At 36.9% G+C, this 16645-nt stretch overlaps 1 protein-coding gene across 1 annotated transcript in view; it reads left to right on the top strand.

The window, feature by feature from the left end:
• Positions 1–3488, top strand: part of LOC116667112 (1-phosphatidylinositol 4,5-bisphosphate phosphodiesterase epsilon-1-like) — a 50602-nt gene extending 47114 nt beyond the window's left edge. Inside the window, exon 3 of the mRNA XM_032491297.1 lies at positions 1702–3488. Coding sequence (XP_032347188.1) covers positions 1702–1713 — 12 coding nt within the window. The 3' untranslated portion in view covers positions 1714–3488. The remainder of the gene's footprint in view (positions 1–1701) is intronic.
• Positions 3489–16645: the final 13157 nt, after the last annotated feature.

Here is a 16645-nt window from a genome sequence, read left to right as displayed (position 1 = left end):
TAAGAGAAGAATTCTCTGATTAGGTGATATTTTATCAAGAGGCATATGGAGAATGTATAACTCCACCATTCATACATGTTCCTAAGCTCATGGACTTGCAGGATTACTTATAAAAAATTGACATCATAATTGCATGAGAGATTCACTGTCTTTCATGAGTAGGAATATGCTTCAAGATTTTGCTGGCTGCATGGTGTATCTGGGTGATCAGACATCTGCTTCACCATTGTTAGCTCATTTTAAGAGAAATGCATCCATCTGAAAAGAAACTATGCTCATCAAAGAATGCACCATTCCATAAATTCTGGAGATAAGCATACACATCCCAGAACCAGCCAAGCATTTCTGATGATGTTGTCAAACACTGGGTAATGTTGGAGAGCCGTGGACATTATAAAAGTACATTCTTTATCATAAGATCACTAAACATGAAACTTAAAATCACCATTGATAAAATAAACCTGGATTCAGAATTGGAATGTGCTGGGACAGAATACAGTCCATAATGCATGAGTATAGTTAAGCATGCTAAATATCCATATTCCCATCAACGTGATTACAAGTGACCAGTGACAAGCAAACCATCTGTAGACCTATGGGTAGGCTTTTGGTCATCTGACTCACTTCTTAGATGCCTTTGTTTGTATTTTTATATCTTATCTCCATTACTAGGCTTTGAATATTAAAAAAAATACAAAAGCAACACACATTTCTTGAAAGACAAAATAGCGTATAAAAATGTACAAGTGATTAATTCTTCTTTCCCTAATCTCCCATCTCTATCCCACCCTCAAGTTAGCAGTTGTTGGTCCTGGTTTCAGACCTTTTCCTATGAATTTCATGGAGGTTTTAAGCTTTTGGAGGACATGACTTTCTTATTTAACTTGTAACCCTTTCTACCTGGAAAAGTGCTTTGCATAAGACAAGTTTTCTGTGCATATTTATTTGACTCATGATTGATTAAACAGGGATTGGAGGGAAAAGGTCCAAATGAAAACCTTTTGTGAGAAACCAAAAGTAAAGTTTTCAATGTCCAATTCAGTTGTATTTGACAAAAATAACTATATATATAAAACTAATAACCTTTGAAGGAGCACTCTGATAGTTATTTTCTACTTCTTCTTTCCCCCTTAACACCAGATCATGAAGAGATAATAAACAAAACCTTGAGAAAAGATACGTGTGAGTCCCTCTGCCCTCCTCCTTCTTAGTGAAGGACGTGTAGGAAGGGGAGGCTGGGGAGGACAGAGAGGGGCCTTAGCACTAGATAAATCTCTTTCTTTGTATCGTCTGACTCTAAACTTTGCTGTGGAGTATTTTTATGTGTAATTTCTTTTACAGATGTGTTTGGAGAAAGTTGAAATTACGTTGGTAATAGCACATCTAGACTCCACATCGCAATTTAAACATACTGTATTTTATTTCCTTAAGCACAAGGGCGGAGAACTCTTTTTTTCTTCCCCTCCCTCTTTCTTTTAATTAAAAATAAAAGAACGAAGAAAGTCCAAAGTGTCTTTTCCCACTTGGACTGAAAAATTAATGATTGCTTTGGGCATAAAGGTAGTGAGCATCATGTCTCGTTAACCAGTAGTTACCTTTCAATACAAGAAACAATGACTTTGGAAGGCTAGAAAAATAGAGTCTTAAGGTGTGATTCATATTATTTCCCCAGGGTTTCATTTTTATTTTCTTATTCTTCAGCTCCATGACTAAACGTTTATTTGGTGCTAGCAAATTGAAAAAGTCTGGGCTGCAAGAAGCCATTTGCCGATCCTGATGAATTGCCACGGGCATGCTTTCGAATCCTCCCGGTGAGCCCGAAGTGTACTGTCCCAAGGAGTGCTTTCCGAAGGGAAAACTTCTGGAAGGACCTTCGTTTCTTTGAGTTTTCGTAATAGCGGAATGTGTTATACAGGCAGCAGAGCAAGCAGTTAAGAGCTGGGCTCTGGAAGGAGTCCCGGCTCCACCGTTAACTCGCAGTGGAGCCTTCAGCAATTTACTTGGTCTTCCTAAGTCTCCGTTTTTCTCACCTGTAAAATGAGAATAATGAAAATAACACCAGACGCAGAGTCGTGAAGACTGGCTATCTGAAAAAGCACTACTACACATAGCACATAGGAGTTGTTCCAACCCATTTGAGCTGCTGCCATTATGATTATGATCTCTGGGACTATTACGAGTAATAATGAAATGTGCAGTTTTGTAGTAGAGGAGTGTGCTTTCTACATCTGAGCAAATATTGTACACATTAGAATATCTTATCTTACTACAGTAGCTTTTTTAGAGTGCATGATTTTTTACTCTGTGAAATGGTAGTTGTGTATAGGCCGTTGCCCTTCCTGGATTGTACACCTCCTGACCCGCTCTTTTGTATTAGCCTTTGCGTCTGCCAGGGTGGCTTGCCTTCAGCAGGACCTCAAGAAAAGTTTGTTGAATTGCTTTGGGAGGTTATAGGCCAAGAGCTGGGCTCCAGCCTGCTCCAGAGTGAGGGCTCTGTCTTAGAAATATCCTCCCAGTTGTTGAATGAAGGCCGGGGATAGGGATTTGGGATTTCGCATTCCAGCTAGGAACTGGGACTGCCAAGGTGCTAGTCACCATAGTAAGAGCCAGCCATCCAGTCTCTGAATGAAGCTGAAAAGTAGAGCAGATTTGGAAAACAGAAGTTAGTCCATTTTACAGCGTGGCCACATTAGTTTATTTTTTCCCCCTAGTAAATATTTTACATTATAAAAAGTAAATGATCAGAACTTGAGATTCAGATGTGTAAGTTGTCAGAATCCAGGTTGAAGAAGAAACAGGCACTGAGAGTGTCAGTACAAACGATCAGATCATCAAGGGAAAAATGAAGGCCTGATTGTCTCAAGATGTAGGTAAGAAAGTCTTACCACACGGAAGAAGGGGACAGTCAGTTGTAGATGAAGTCGGCCTTGCCGAACTTTCCAGCCAACGAGGATGAAATCGATCCTAAGCAAACAGAAAAATGCAAATTCTCTGTACAGTCTGTTAATGAAGAGGTGAGAGATCCTCCCTGCCAAGCTGGTGGGCTCCAGGAAGAGTTCAGGGAAAGAGAGACCAGCGTGGAATCCAACTCCACAATTGTTCCCTTTCCCTCTGATGGCCAGTGCTGTCTTTACCCCAGCTCGTCGTCACTGAACCGCGTCAATTTCCGCCTTCCCCTCAGACCTCTGCTTTTATGGGATTTCAGCTAAGAATTCCAAATGTCCCCATTGTCATTCTAAAACATAACATATGTTAACATAACTTAACTGCTTAATAATAATTACTGCATACCTTCTGCGTGCCCAGTACTGTATAGGAGGGCTATTTGATGATAATTTCCATTTGATTCATGATGCACTCCTATTTTTGAAGCCCTTCTCTGTACCACATAAACCATTTTAAACATAACTTTAAAAAATTATTTTAAAAAATTTCATTGAAGTATAGTTGATTTACAATGTTGTGCTAGTTTCTGATATGCAGCATAGTGATTCAGTTATACATATACATATATATTCCTTTTCATTATAGGTTATTACAAGCTATTGAATATAGTTCCCTGTGCTATACAGTAGAACCTTCTTGTTTTTCTTTTGTATACAGTAATTTGTATCTGCTAATCCCAAACTCCTGATTTACCCCTCCCCTCCTTTCCCCTTTGGTAACCGTATGTCTGAGTCTCTTTCTGTTTTTTAAATAAGTTCATTTGTGTCATTTTTTTGATTCCACATGTAAGTGATATTATATGATACTTGTCTTTCTCTGTCTGACTTACTTCACTTAGTATGATAATCTCTAGGTCCATCCATAAACAGCTTTTACTTTATGTATTTGAAGGGATTTTTATCATTTTGAATTTTTAAAATAATAAATTATCTGTTTGGTTCCTGTGGTTTCAGCTGTTTTAAATGCGTGACCGTGTCGAGTGAACTAACTAATCGACAGGGAAAGGTCATTTATTAATCTTTATATTGTAGTCTTTTCTTTCATATTTTAGTCAATAAATTATTTCCTAAGGGCTTAATCATTCTTTATAGACCTTTAAAAAGTTTGTTGGCTGCAGACATATTCTGATGAACAAAACAAGACAGAGCCAGCAGTTTCTATAGCAGAGCTTAGAGTTCAGTGGGGCCTTTTCTCTGTCACGGAAATTAAAGACCACTCCCCACTGGGTGAAACAAGAGGTCACATGGAGAGGTGGATAGCCCCTCAATCCTGCAAGTCTCTTACAATATCAGAAGATGAAAGAGTACATATATAGTGGTCTGTTCTGTGAAGGAGACTGGTTAGCTGTTACCAAACCTATTTCCCCTCCCTCTTCAGCTCCCAGCTAGACCACGTTCCCACACTTCCTTTCAGCCAGATGCATCCATGTGCCCGAGTTTTGGCCAGTGGAATGTGGACAGAAGGGAAGTACACCGTGTTTAAGTCTGACCCACTAACAAAGCCTCCTAGTCCATCCTCCACGCTGTCTCTTTCCCCACCCACCTGCTGGAGGTGAAGGATGGGAGGCCCAGGAGAGGTGGAGGGAAGGATGCAAGGAGCCTGCTTCCTGGATCGCCATGTGGAAATCTGCCTGCTGAGTACCCACAGCTGACTGTGTGAGCACGAAATAAACTACTTTGTGAAGCCCCTGAGAGTTCAGGGTTCAGAGTTACCTGAGGCATTAATAACATTCCCTTCTAGTGCCTTTAGTCTGTTGGGGGGAACAGACAAAAATTAAATGACAAATTATTCAGGTGATACTAAAATGCTCCACTCGATCAGAGAATACAAGGGTAAGCCTCAGTAGATTACAGAGTCACTTTTGAAGAGCTGAAATTTCAGAGCCGGGATCTGAGAGAGGAATATGAATCATTTTATTAGGGAAGGAGGCAGTAGAATGGGGATAATGGTAGATCCTATATCATAGGGTTGTTCTGATGATTAAGTTAATGATATTTTGCAAATAAGCTAATAATTGCATACATAAATCGATAAAACATAGAACACTGCCTGCATTGTAGTAAATATTAATTGGGGTTTTTTTTTTTTTTTTTTTGTCTTGCTTTTGAGTTAGACTTCCTGGGTTCACAGCTCAGTTCTGCCTCTTTCTTGGGAAGTTTATTTAGCGTCTCTGAGCTTCAATTCCCCACCGATAAAGTGGGGATGCCAATAATACATACCTCACAGAGTTATCGTGAGGAATAAAGAGGTAATTTATGGATCTCTCCTCAGTGCCTTGTGTAGTGCGTAACAAATTTGTGGCCTTTCTCTTAAGGCTGTTTTGGAGCATCTCTGACCTTGAGCTATCACTGTGTGAGGCTCCAGAAGGATGCTCTGTGATCTCTGTTCACAGAGACCTTACTGCCATTTGAGGAGGCAAGATATGCACACAGAATTGAATAACCATTCAAGGTATCATGCAAATTTGAGTGGTTGTATCACTGTTGTGGCCACATACCAATTTGAATTGTCAAAGGACTTTAAACACATTCTGAGATGCTGCCCAACTCTGTGGTCTACATCCAGTGGGTTTCTGTAGCTTGGCTAGTCTATAGATACCTGTACTGCAAGATTTTATATAAATGTGATATAATATTATATATGATATATATATATATATATTAGCAAACTCTTTCCTACCTCAGGTATGAATTTTCTGAAAGCTAAAGATTCATTTTCTGTTTGTTTCATTTTTAAGAAGCAGCACCATATGCTTAAATTTATGCTAATCACTCTTGGATTTTATCAATATTAAAAAGAGAGGGTTAAAAAGAAAGGGAGAGAGAGAGAGGGTTAGACTAGATAAGTTGCCTTTAAATGTGATTAGAAGATCACTGAGAATTCTCTTTTCAAATGCAATGAAATTATGTTTTATGAAACATTAAATAACTAGGGATAACATTAATACTAAATTAAATACCTTCTTATTTTAGATTCTGGGATAGACTATGATAGGTAGTATAAAAATGTTCAAAGTAACTGATTTTTCAGATTTTAGTGTTTTCATATCTGTTCTACAAAATTGAGAATACAAAAAAGAGAAAAAAATATTTTTTGTAATTGAACCACTAAATTTCCTTTCAATCCTTTTTTCACAGATTTTGAGTCATATCATATATAATGCTTTTTTCTTAGCCTTTTTCTAAAAGAAGAGGCTTATTAAGGTATAATTTTCTTAGTATAAAATTCATAGCATAAAATTTACCCTTTTAAAATGTGCAATTCATGACGACCTGGAGGTCGTCATTCTAAGTGAAGTAAGCCAGAAAGAGAAAAATACCATATGATATCACTCACATGTGGAATCTTTTTTCGGGGGGGGGGAGGATAGACTTTATTTTTTTAGAGTAGTTTCAGGTTTACAGCGGAAATGAGTAGAAAATACAGAGTTCCCACATAGTCCTCCCCACCCACATGTGCGTACTCCCCTACCCTCAACGTCTCTCATCAGTGTGGCGTATTTGGTACAATCGATGAACCAACATGGGCACATTATTATCAACCAAAGTCTGAGGTTTACATTAGGGTTTACTCTTGATGTTGTACATTCTATGGGTTTTGACAAATGCATAATGACATGTAGCCACCACTATATTATTGTACAGAATAATTTCATTGCCCTAAAAATCCCTTGTGCTCCATCTATTCATTCCTCCCTCCCTGCCTCTCCCCAGACCCCTGGAAACCACAATCTTTTTATTGTTTCTGTAGCTGTGCCTTTTCCAGAATGTCATTTGGTTGGAATCGTACAGTTTGTAGCCCCTTCAGACTGGCTTCTTTCATTTAGTAATACGTCTTTTTAAGTTTCTTCTATGTCTTTCATGGCTTGATAAATCATTTTTTTTACTGCACATATACTTTTAAATTTACATATATGTACTGTTCATTGTTTCTAAGAATGTTTAGAGCTTTAGCTTTTTAAACTTACATAGTTATCAAAGGAATAAAGCCAATCACAAAATAAGAATCAACTCAAAAAGATATATACACCCTGCTATTAACAGCAACATTATTTATAACTGCCAAGATATGGAAGCATCTTAAGTGCACATCAATAGTTGAATAGATAATGGAGATGCAGTACACACACACACATATACACACACACATATATTCACACATATATATATTGTGGAATACAACTCCGTAAAAAAGAATATTTTGCCATTTGTGGCCCTTCATTCACTTTTTTTTTTCACTTCAAAAACCAGAATTTTATAACTGGCAGAGACATTTCCATTACATCAAAACACCTAGAAATAAACTTAAACAAAGAAGTTACCTATACTCTGAAAACCAAAATGACACAAAGAAATGGAAAGAGTTCTTGTGCTCTTGGATTGGAAGAATCAACACTATCAAAATGGCCACACTATCCAAAGTAATCCACAGATCCAACCCAACCCCCATCAAAATACTCGTGACATTCCTCACAGAACTAGAACAATTCCAAAATTTATAAGGAAACACAGAAGACCCCGAAGAGCCAAAGCAATCTTTTGTAGGTCTCTCTTTTTTTCCTCTTTCTTCTTTTTGTTCTCTTTTCTTATAGTTTGATGACTAGAAAAAATCCTTTAACATTTGTTGTAAAGCTGGTTTGATGGTGCTGAAATCTTCTCGCTTTTGCTTATCTGTGAAGATTTTGATTTCTCCATCAAGTCTAAACAAGAGTCTTGCTGGATAGAGTATTCTTGGTTGTAAGTTTCCCCCTTGCATCACTTTAAATATATTCTGCCACTCCCTTCTGGCCTGTAGAGCTTCTGCTGAAAAATCATACGATAACCTTATGGGAGTTCCCTTGTATGTTATTCGTTGCTTTTCTCTTGCTAATTTTAATATTTTCTCCTTATCCTTAATTGCTGTCAATTTGATGACTGTGTGCCTTGGTGTGTTCCTCTTTGGGTTGATTCTGTGTGTTACTCTCTACACTTCCAGGGTGACTATTTCCTCTCCCAAGTTGGGGAAGTATTTGGTTATTAGCTCTCCAAAAATTTTCTCAGGTCCTTTCTCTCGTCTCTTTCTGGGACCCCTATAATGCGAATATTAGAGCACTTCATGTTGTCCCAGAGTTCTCTTAAACTATCCTCATTCCTTTTTTTTCTTTTTTCTGTTCTGAAGTAGTGATGTCCACTAATCTGTCTTCTAGCTCACTGATCCGTTCTTCTGCCTCATTTAGACTATTCTTGGTTCCTTCTAGTGTATTGTTCATTTCAGTGATTTTATTCTTCAACTCTGTTTGGGTATTCTTTTGGGTATTCTTTCTATTTTCCAGCTCTTTGCTAAAAACTTCATTCTGTGCATCTATACTCCTCTTGAGTTTTCTGAACATCTTGGCCATCATTACTTTAAACTCTTTCTCAGATAAATTGCCTATCTCCTCATCACTTATTTCTTCTTCTGGGATTTTATCTTGTGCCTTGGCCTGGGAGATATTCCTTTGCCGCCTCATATTTTCTATCTTTCTATGTGTTTGTGGATTCCTTCCACAGGCTTTGGGATTATTGTTTTTTATTTCCAGTATCTGCCCCTGGTGGATGAGGCTGGACTAAAGTCTTATGCAGCTTTCCTGGCAGGAGGAGCCAGGGCCTACCCACTGCTGGGTGAAGCTTGGTCCTGGACTTCTGGTGGGTAGGGCTGTCTCCAGTGGACTTTGTGGCTTAGGAAGTCTGATGATGGGTGTGGCTGTGTTCCCACCCTGTATGTTGTTTGGCCTGAGGCTTCCCTACAGGCTGTTGGGTGGGGCTAGGTCTTGGTGCTAATGATACAATCAAGGTGTCAGCTTCCAGGAAAGCTCATGAAGATTAACACTCCTGGAATGTCCGCCATCAGCTTTTATGTCCCCTGAGTGAGCCACAGCCTTCCCCCACATCCCCAGGAGACCTTCCATATCCAGCAGGCATCTCTGGCCCAGGTTCCTATGAAATCACTGCCTCTGCCCTTGGACCTAGTGCACATGAATTTCTGTGTGTGCTTCTCAAGCAAATGGAGTCTCCGTTTCCCCCAGTCCCATGCGGTTCCCAGAGCCAGCCCCACCCTGGCCTTCAAAACCAGATGTCCTGGGGTCTCCTTCTCTTCCCAATGCTGGGACCCGAGCTGGGGAGCCTGACATGGGGCTTAGAGCTCTCACTCCCGTGGGAGGGCCTCCACAACTTAACGAATCTTCAGCCTGTGGGTTGCCCAATTATATCGCGAGCACGCCTCTCCTACTCTCCTGCTGATTCCCTCTTTATGTTTCCAGTTGCAGGTCTTTTTTGCTAGGTTCCAGTCTTTTTTCAATGGTTGATTAGCATTCAGTTGTGGTTTCGTTGTAGTCATGAGGAGAGGCAAGCTAGTGGTCCTACCACTCCGCCATCTTGACCTCATATGTGGAATCTTAAATAAAAGAAAAGAAAAGAAAAAGAGGTCACTAATGAACTCATCTACACAACAGAAACAGACTTGCAGACATAGTAAACAATCGTATAGTTACCGGGGAAAAGCGGGTGGGAAGGGATAAATTTGGGAGTTTGAGATTTGCAAATGTTAACCACTACATATAAAAACAGATAAAAAACCAAATTTCTTCTGTATAGCACAGGGAACCATAGTCAGTATCTTGTAATAACCTTCAATGAAAAATAATATGAAAATGAATATGTGTATGTATATGCATGACTGGGACATTATACTGTACACCAGAAATTGACACATTGTAACTGACTATACTTCAATTTAAAAAATTCCCCAAAAATGTATAATTCAATGGTTTTTAGTATATTCACAGAGTTGTTCAACTATCACCATAATCAGTGTTAGAACATTTTTAATCTCTCCAAAGAGAAACTTCATACTTATTAGCAGTCACTCCCCCAGACCCTGGAAACCACAAATATAATTTGTCTCTTTGCTTGTGCTGGATATTTCATATACATGGAATTATACAATATGTGGGCTTTTGTGACTGACTTTTTTCACTGAGCATAATGTTTTCAAGGTTTATCTCTGAGTAGCAGATATCAATACTCCTTTCCTTTTTGACTGAATAGAATTCCATTGGATATGCCACTTTTTACATATTCATTCAGTAGTTGTTACACATTTGGATTGCTTCTACCTTTTGGCATTTATGAATAATGCTGCTGTGAATATGTATACCATTTTTTGTGTGAATATATTTTCAGTTCTCTTGGGTTTATACTTAGGAGTAGAAATCCTGCACCTTATGGTAATTCTATGTTTAAAATTTTGAGATATCTCAAAGGGGGATATTAATGGGAATACAATCATAGTTGAAGATTTTAACACCGCATTAACATCACTAGACAGATCTTCCAGACAGAAAATAAATAAGGCAATAGAGAAATTAAATAATACAATAGAAAAATTGGGTTTGGTGGATATTTTCAGAGCATTACACCCCCCAAAAATAGGATATACATTCTTTTCAAGTGCACATGGAACATTTTCTAGGATTGATCATGTACTAGGGCACAAAAGAAACCTCAACAATTTTAAGAAGATAGAAATTATCTCAAGCATCTTTACTGACCACAATGCCACGAAACTAGAAATCAACTACAGAGAAACAAAGGAGAAAAAAAGGAAAGCATAGAGATTAAACAACATGCTATTAAAAAACAAGTAGGTCAACGATGAAATCAAAGTTGAAATTAAAAAATACCTTGAGACAAATGAAAATGAAAACACAACCACACAAAATTTATGGGACAGCAAAGGCAGTGCTAAGAGGGAAGTTTATAGCAATACAGGCCTTCCTCAAAAAAGAAGAACAATCTCAAATAAACAATTTAACCCACCAGCTAAAGGAATTAGAAAAAGAAGAGTAAAAAACCCCAAAAGGCAGCAGAAGGAAGGAAATAATAAAGATCACAGAGGAAATAAATAAAAATAGATATTTTAAAAACCATAGAAAAATCAATCAAACCAAAAGCTGGTTTTTTGAAAAAGTAAATAAAATCGACAAACCTCTGGCCAAACTCATAAAGAAGAAAAAAGAGAGCGCACAAATAAGCAAAATAAGAAAGGAAAATGGAGAAATTACAACAAATAAAATAGAAATACTGAATATCTTACGAGAATATTAGGAAAAACTATATGGAACCAAAATGGATAACCTAGAGGAGATGGACAAATTTCTGGAAACATACAGTCCACCAAGACTGAACCAAGAAGAAACTGACCACTTGAACAAACCGATCACTACAAATGAAATCGAATTAGCAATAAAAAACCTCCCTACAAATAAAAGTCCAGGACCAGACGGCTTTACCGGGGAATTCTACCAAACATACAAAGAAGAACTTACACTAGTCATTCTCAAACTCTTCCAGAAGATTGAAAAGGAGGGAATATTCCCAAACTCATTCTATGAAGCCACCATCACCCTGATACCAAAACCAGGCAAAGACATTACCAAAAAAGAGAATTATAGGCCAATATCACTGATGAACATAGATGCAAAAATCCTTACCAAAGTATTAGCAAATAGAATCTAACAGCACATAAAAAAGATTATACATCATGACCAAGTGGGGTTCATCCCAGGGACACAAGGGTGGTTCAACATACACAAATCAATCAATGTAATACATCACATCAACAAGAGAAAGGACAAAAACCACATGATCATCTCAATAGAAGCAGAAAAAGCATTTGATAAAATTCAACACCCATTTATGATAAAAAATTCTCACCAAAGTGGGCATAGAGGGAATGTATCTCAACATAATAAAAGCTATATATGACAAACCTACAGCCAGCACAGTACTGAATGGTGAAAAACTCAAAAGCTTCCCACTAAAATCTGGGACAAGACAAGGATGCCCACTATCACCACTCCTATTCAACATCGTCTTGGAAGTCCTAGCCACAGCAATCAGGCAAGAGGGAGAAATAAATGGGATCCAAATTGGAAAAGAAGAGGTAAAAGTGTCACTATATGCTGATGACATGTTACTATATATAGAAAATCCTAAAAGGTTCACACAAAAACTACTAGAACTGATCGAAGAATTCAGCAAGGTAGCAGGTTACAAGATTAACGTTCAAAAATCAGTTGCATTTCTTTACACTAACGATAAATCAACAGAAAAAGAAAATAAAAAACAATCCCTTTTAAAATAGCACCCAAAGTAATAAAATACCTAGGAATAAATCTAACCAAGGAGATGAAAGAATTATACACAGAAAACTATAAACCATTGATGAAGGAAATTAAAGAAGACTTTAAAAAATGGAAAGGTATCCCATGCTCTTGGATTGGAAGAATCAATATTGTTAAAATGATCACACTGCCCAAGGCAATCTACAGATTTAATGCAATCCCTATCAAATTACCCAGGACATATTTCACAGAACTAGAACAAACCATAATAAAATTTATATGGAACCACAAAAGACCTAGAATTGCCAAAGCATTACTGAAGAAAAAGAGGTTGGAAGAATAACTCTCCCAGACTTCAGACAATACTATAGAGCTACAGTCATCAAGACAGCATGGTATTGGTACAAAAACAGACAGAAATGAACCCACAAACTTTTGGTCAACTAATCTTCGACAAAGGAGGCAAGAATATACAATGGAATAAAGACAGTCTCTTCAGCAAATGGTGTTGGGAAAACTGGACAGCAGCATGTAAAGCAATGAAGCTAGAACACTCCCTTACACCATACACAAAAATAAACTCAAAATGGATCAAAGACCTAAACATAAGACAAGATACAATAAACCTCCTAGAAGAAAATATAGGCAAAACATTATCTGACATACATCTCAAAAATGTTCTCCTAGAACAGTCTACTCAAGCAATAGAAATAAAAGCGAGAATTAACAAATGGGACCTAATTAAACTTACAAGCTTCTGCACAGCAAAGGAAACCATAAGCAAAACAAAATGACAACCTATGGAATGGGAGAAAATTTTTGCAAATGAAACCGACAAAGGCTTGATCTCCAGAATACATAAGCAGCTCATACAACTTAATAAGAAAAAACAAACAACCCAATTCAAAAATGGGCAGAAGACCCAAACAAGCAACTCTCCAAGGAAGACATACAAATGATCAATAGGCACGTGAAAACATGCTCAGTATCACTAATTATCAGAGAAATGCAAATGAAAACTACAACAAGGTATCACCTCACACCAGTCAGAATGGCCATCATTCAAAAATCCACAAATGACAAATGCTGGAGAGGCTGTGGAGAAAGGGGAACCCTCCTACACTGCTGGTGGGAATGAAGTTTGGTGCAGCCACTGTGGAAAACAGTATGGAGATTCCTCAAAAGACTAGGAATAGACTTACCATATGACCCAGGAATCCCGCTCCTGGGCATATATCCAGAAGGAATCCTACTTCAAAAAGACACCTGCACCCAATGTTCATAGCAGCACTATTTACAATATCCAAGACATGAAAACAGCCTAAATGTCCATCAACAGATGACTGGATAAAGAAGATGTTGTATATTTATACAATGGAATACCATTCAGCCATAAAAACAGACAACATAATGCCATTTGCAGCAACATGGATGTTCCTGGAGAATGTCATTCTAAGTGAAGTAAGCCAGAAAGAGAAAGAAAAATACCATATGAGATCGCTCATATGTGGAACCTAAAAAAAACAAAAACAAATAAACAAAACAAACAAAATATAAATATGAAACAGAAACAGACTGATAGACATAGAATATAAACTTGTGGTTGCCAAGGAGGCGGGGGGTGGGAAGGGATAGACTGGGATTTCAAAATGTAGAATAGATAAAACAAGATTATATTGTATAGCACAGGGAAATATATACAAGATCTTATGGTAGCTCACAGAAAAAAAGTGACAATGAATATATATATGTTCATATATAATTGAAAAATTGGGCTCTACACTGGAATTTGACACAACATTGTAAAATTATTATAAAACAATAAAAAATGTTAAAAAATTTTTGAGGTATCTCCAATCTATTTTCCAAAACAACTGCACCATCTTCATAATGTTTTGCAGAATACTTTTTTTTTTGAGAGAAAGAGGGAAATAATAAATTTATTTCCCATATTAAATTTTAGTTACTAAACAATATAAGTTCTTACTCTATAATGTCTTTCACACTTTTCTGCTTCAAAGCTAATATTCTAGTTCATACCCTTTTTTATTTTATTTTTTTTTTGAGGTATAATTGATTTATCTTATTATATTAGTTTCAGGTGTACAACATAGTGATTCAAAATTTTTATAGATTATACTCCACTTAAAGTTATTATAAAATATTGGCTATGTTCCCTGTGCTGTACAATATACCCTTGTAGCTAGCTTTTTAATTTTATACAAAGTAGTTTGTACCTCTTAATCCTCTACTCCTATCTTGCCCCTCCCCCTTCCCTCTCCTCTACTGGTAACCACTGGTTTCTTCTCTATATATGCGAGTCTGTTTCTGTTTTGTTATATTCATTCGTTTTAATTTTTAGATTCCACTTATAAGTGATAACACAGTATTTGTCCTTCTCTGTCTGACTTATTTCACTAAGCATAATACCCTCCAAGTCCATTCATGTTTTGGCAAATGGCAAAATTTCATTCTTTTTATGGTTCAGTAATACTCCAATGTGCATATATACCACATCTTCTCTAATGATTGATGGACACTTACATTGTTTTTATATCTTGGTTATTGTAAATAATGCTGCTGTGAACATTGAGGTGCATGCACCTTTTTGTATTAGTGTTTTCATTAACTGGATATATAACCAGGAGTGGAATTGCTGGATCATATGGTAGTTCTGTTTTTAATTCTTTGAAGAACCTCCATACTGTTTTCCACAGTGGCTACACCAATTATACATTTCAACCAACAGTGTACAAGGTTTCCCTTTTCTCCACATCCTCACCAGCATTTGTTATTTGTGCTCTTTTTGGTGATAGTCATTCTGACAGGTGTGAGGTTATACATCATTGTGGTTTTGGTTTGCATTTCTCTGATAATAGCAATGTTGAGTATCTTTTCATGGCCATCGGTGTGTCTTCTTTGGAGAAGTGCCTATTCAGGTCTTCTGCCTATTTTTTAATCAGGTTTTTTATTTTATTAAGATTGAGTTGTTGGAGCTGTTTATATATTTTGGATATTAACTCCTTATCGGTCATATCATTTGCAAATATTTTCACCCATTCAGTGGGTTGTCTTTTCATTTTGTCAGTGGTTTCCTTTGCTATGCCAAAGCTGTCAAGATTAATTAGGTCCCATTTGTTTATTTTTGCTTTTATTTCCTTTGCCTTAGGAGACAAATCCAAAAAAATATTAATACTATTTATGTCAAAGAATGTTTTGCCTATGTTTTCCTCTGGGAGTTTTATACTTTCTGGTCTCACATTTAGGTCTTTAATCCATTTTTTTGTTAATTTTTGTATATGGTGTGAAGAAATGTTCTAATTTCATTCTTTTACATCTAGTTGTTTCATTTTCCCAGCACCAATTACTGAAGAGACTGTCTTTTCTACCTTGTTTACTCTTGCTTCCTTTCTTGCAGATTAACTGACGATAAATGCATGGTTTTATTTCTGGGCTCTCAACTCTGTTCCATAGATGTATGTGTCTGTTTTTGTTCCAGTACTATGCTGTTTGGATGCCTGTAACTTCAAAGTATAGTCTGAAGCCAGGGCATATGAAACCTCCAGCTCTGTTCTTTTTTCTCAAGATTGCTCTAGCTATTTGGGGTTTTGTTTTTTTTTCTGTTTCAATACAAATTTTAGAATTATTTCTTCTAGCTTTGCACTATCGGTCTGTTTGTGTACATATGGTCTTGGTTTTTTTTCCATTCAGCCACTCTATGTCTTTTGATTGGAGCATTTAATCTATTTATGTTTAAAGTAATTATTGATAGGGATTGATAATTAGTGATAGTAATTATTGATATTGACTTATTGCCATTTTGTTAACTGTTTTGAGGTTGTTTTACAGTTCTCTTTTGTTCCTTTTTTCTTTTGTTCTCTTCCCTTGTGATTTGATGACTATCTTTGATGTCACGTTTGGACTCCTTTCTCTTTTTTGTGTGTGTATCTATTATAGATTTTTGGTTTGTGGTTACCATGAGGTTTGTATTTGGAAATCAATATCTACACATGATTTTTTTAGGATGCTGATCTCTTAAGTTCAAACACATTTTAACAATCCTGCATTTTTACTCCCCTCACCCCACAATTATTGTTTTTGACATCATATTTTACTGTTTTGTTTTGTTTGGTTATGTGTATCATTGTGTAGCTCCCTGTCTCCGTTAGTCAGGGTAAGCAGAGTTGAGGGGGTCATCTACAACTTGGGTGATGACCAGAAGCCTGCAGGGGTGAGTTCTGGGAGTCTAAAGCAAGTCACCTAACCGGTCTATGATGCTAATTTCTCCTTGATAAAATGAGGATAGGGGATTAATTCCACCTAAAGTCTCAGTTCTCATATTATAGGATTCTATCATTTACTTTATTATAAACGTGTAAAGAAAAAACTTCTCATAAACACAGCTTTGCCGAAAATAAAATAATAACAAAACCACACCAAAACAACAACAAAAAAATAAAAGTGGTTTGCTGAACCTCTGAGAATCAATTGACTCATGGGAATCTTTCCCGATGAATTTTTGAATAGTTCCATAGCATGAACATGTGCACAGATCAG

Source organism: Camelus ferus, chromosome 11 (genome assembly GCF_009834535.1).
Source record: "Camelus ferus isolate YT-003-E chromosome 11, BCGSAC_Cfer_1.0, whole genome shotgun sequence".
Classification (NCBI taxonomy): Eukaryota; Metazoa; Chordata; class Mammalia; order Artiodactyla; family Camelidae; genus Camelus; species Camelus ferus.
Note: the sequence above shows the minus strand (reverse complement) of the source record. Positions and strands in the feature narration are given on the sequence as shown.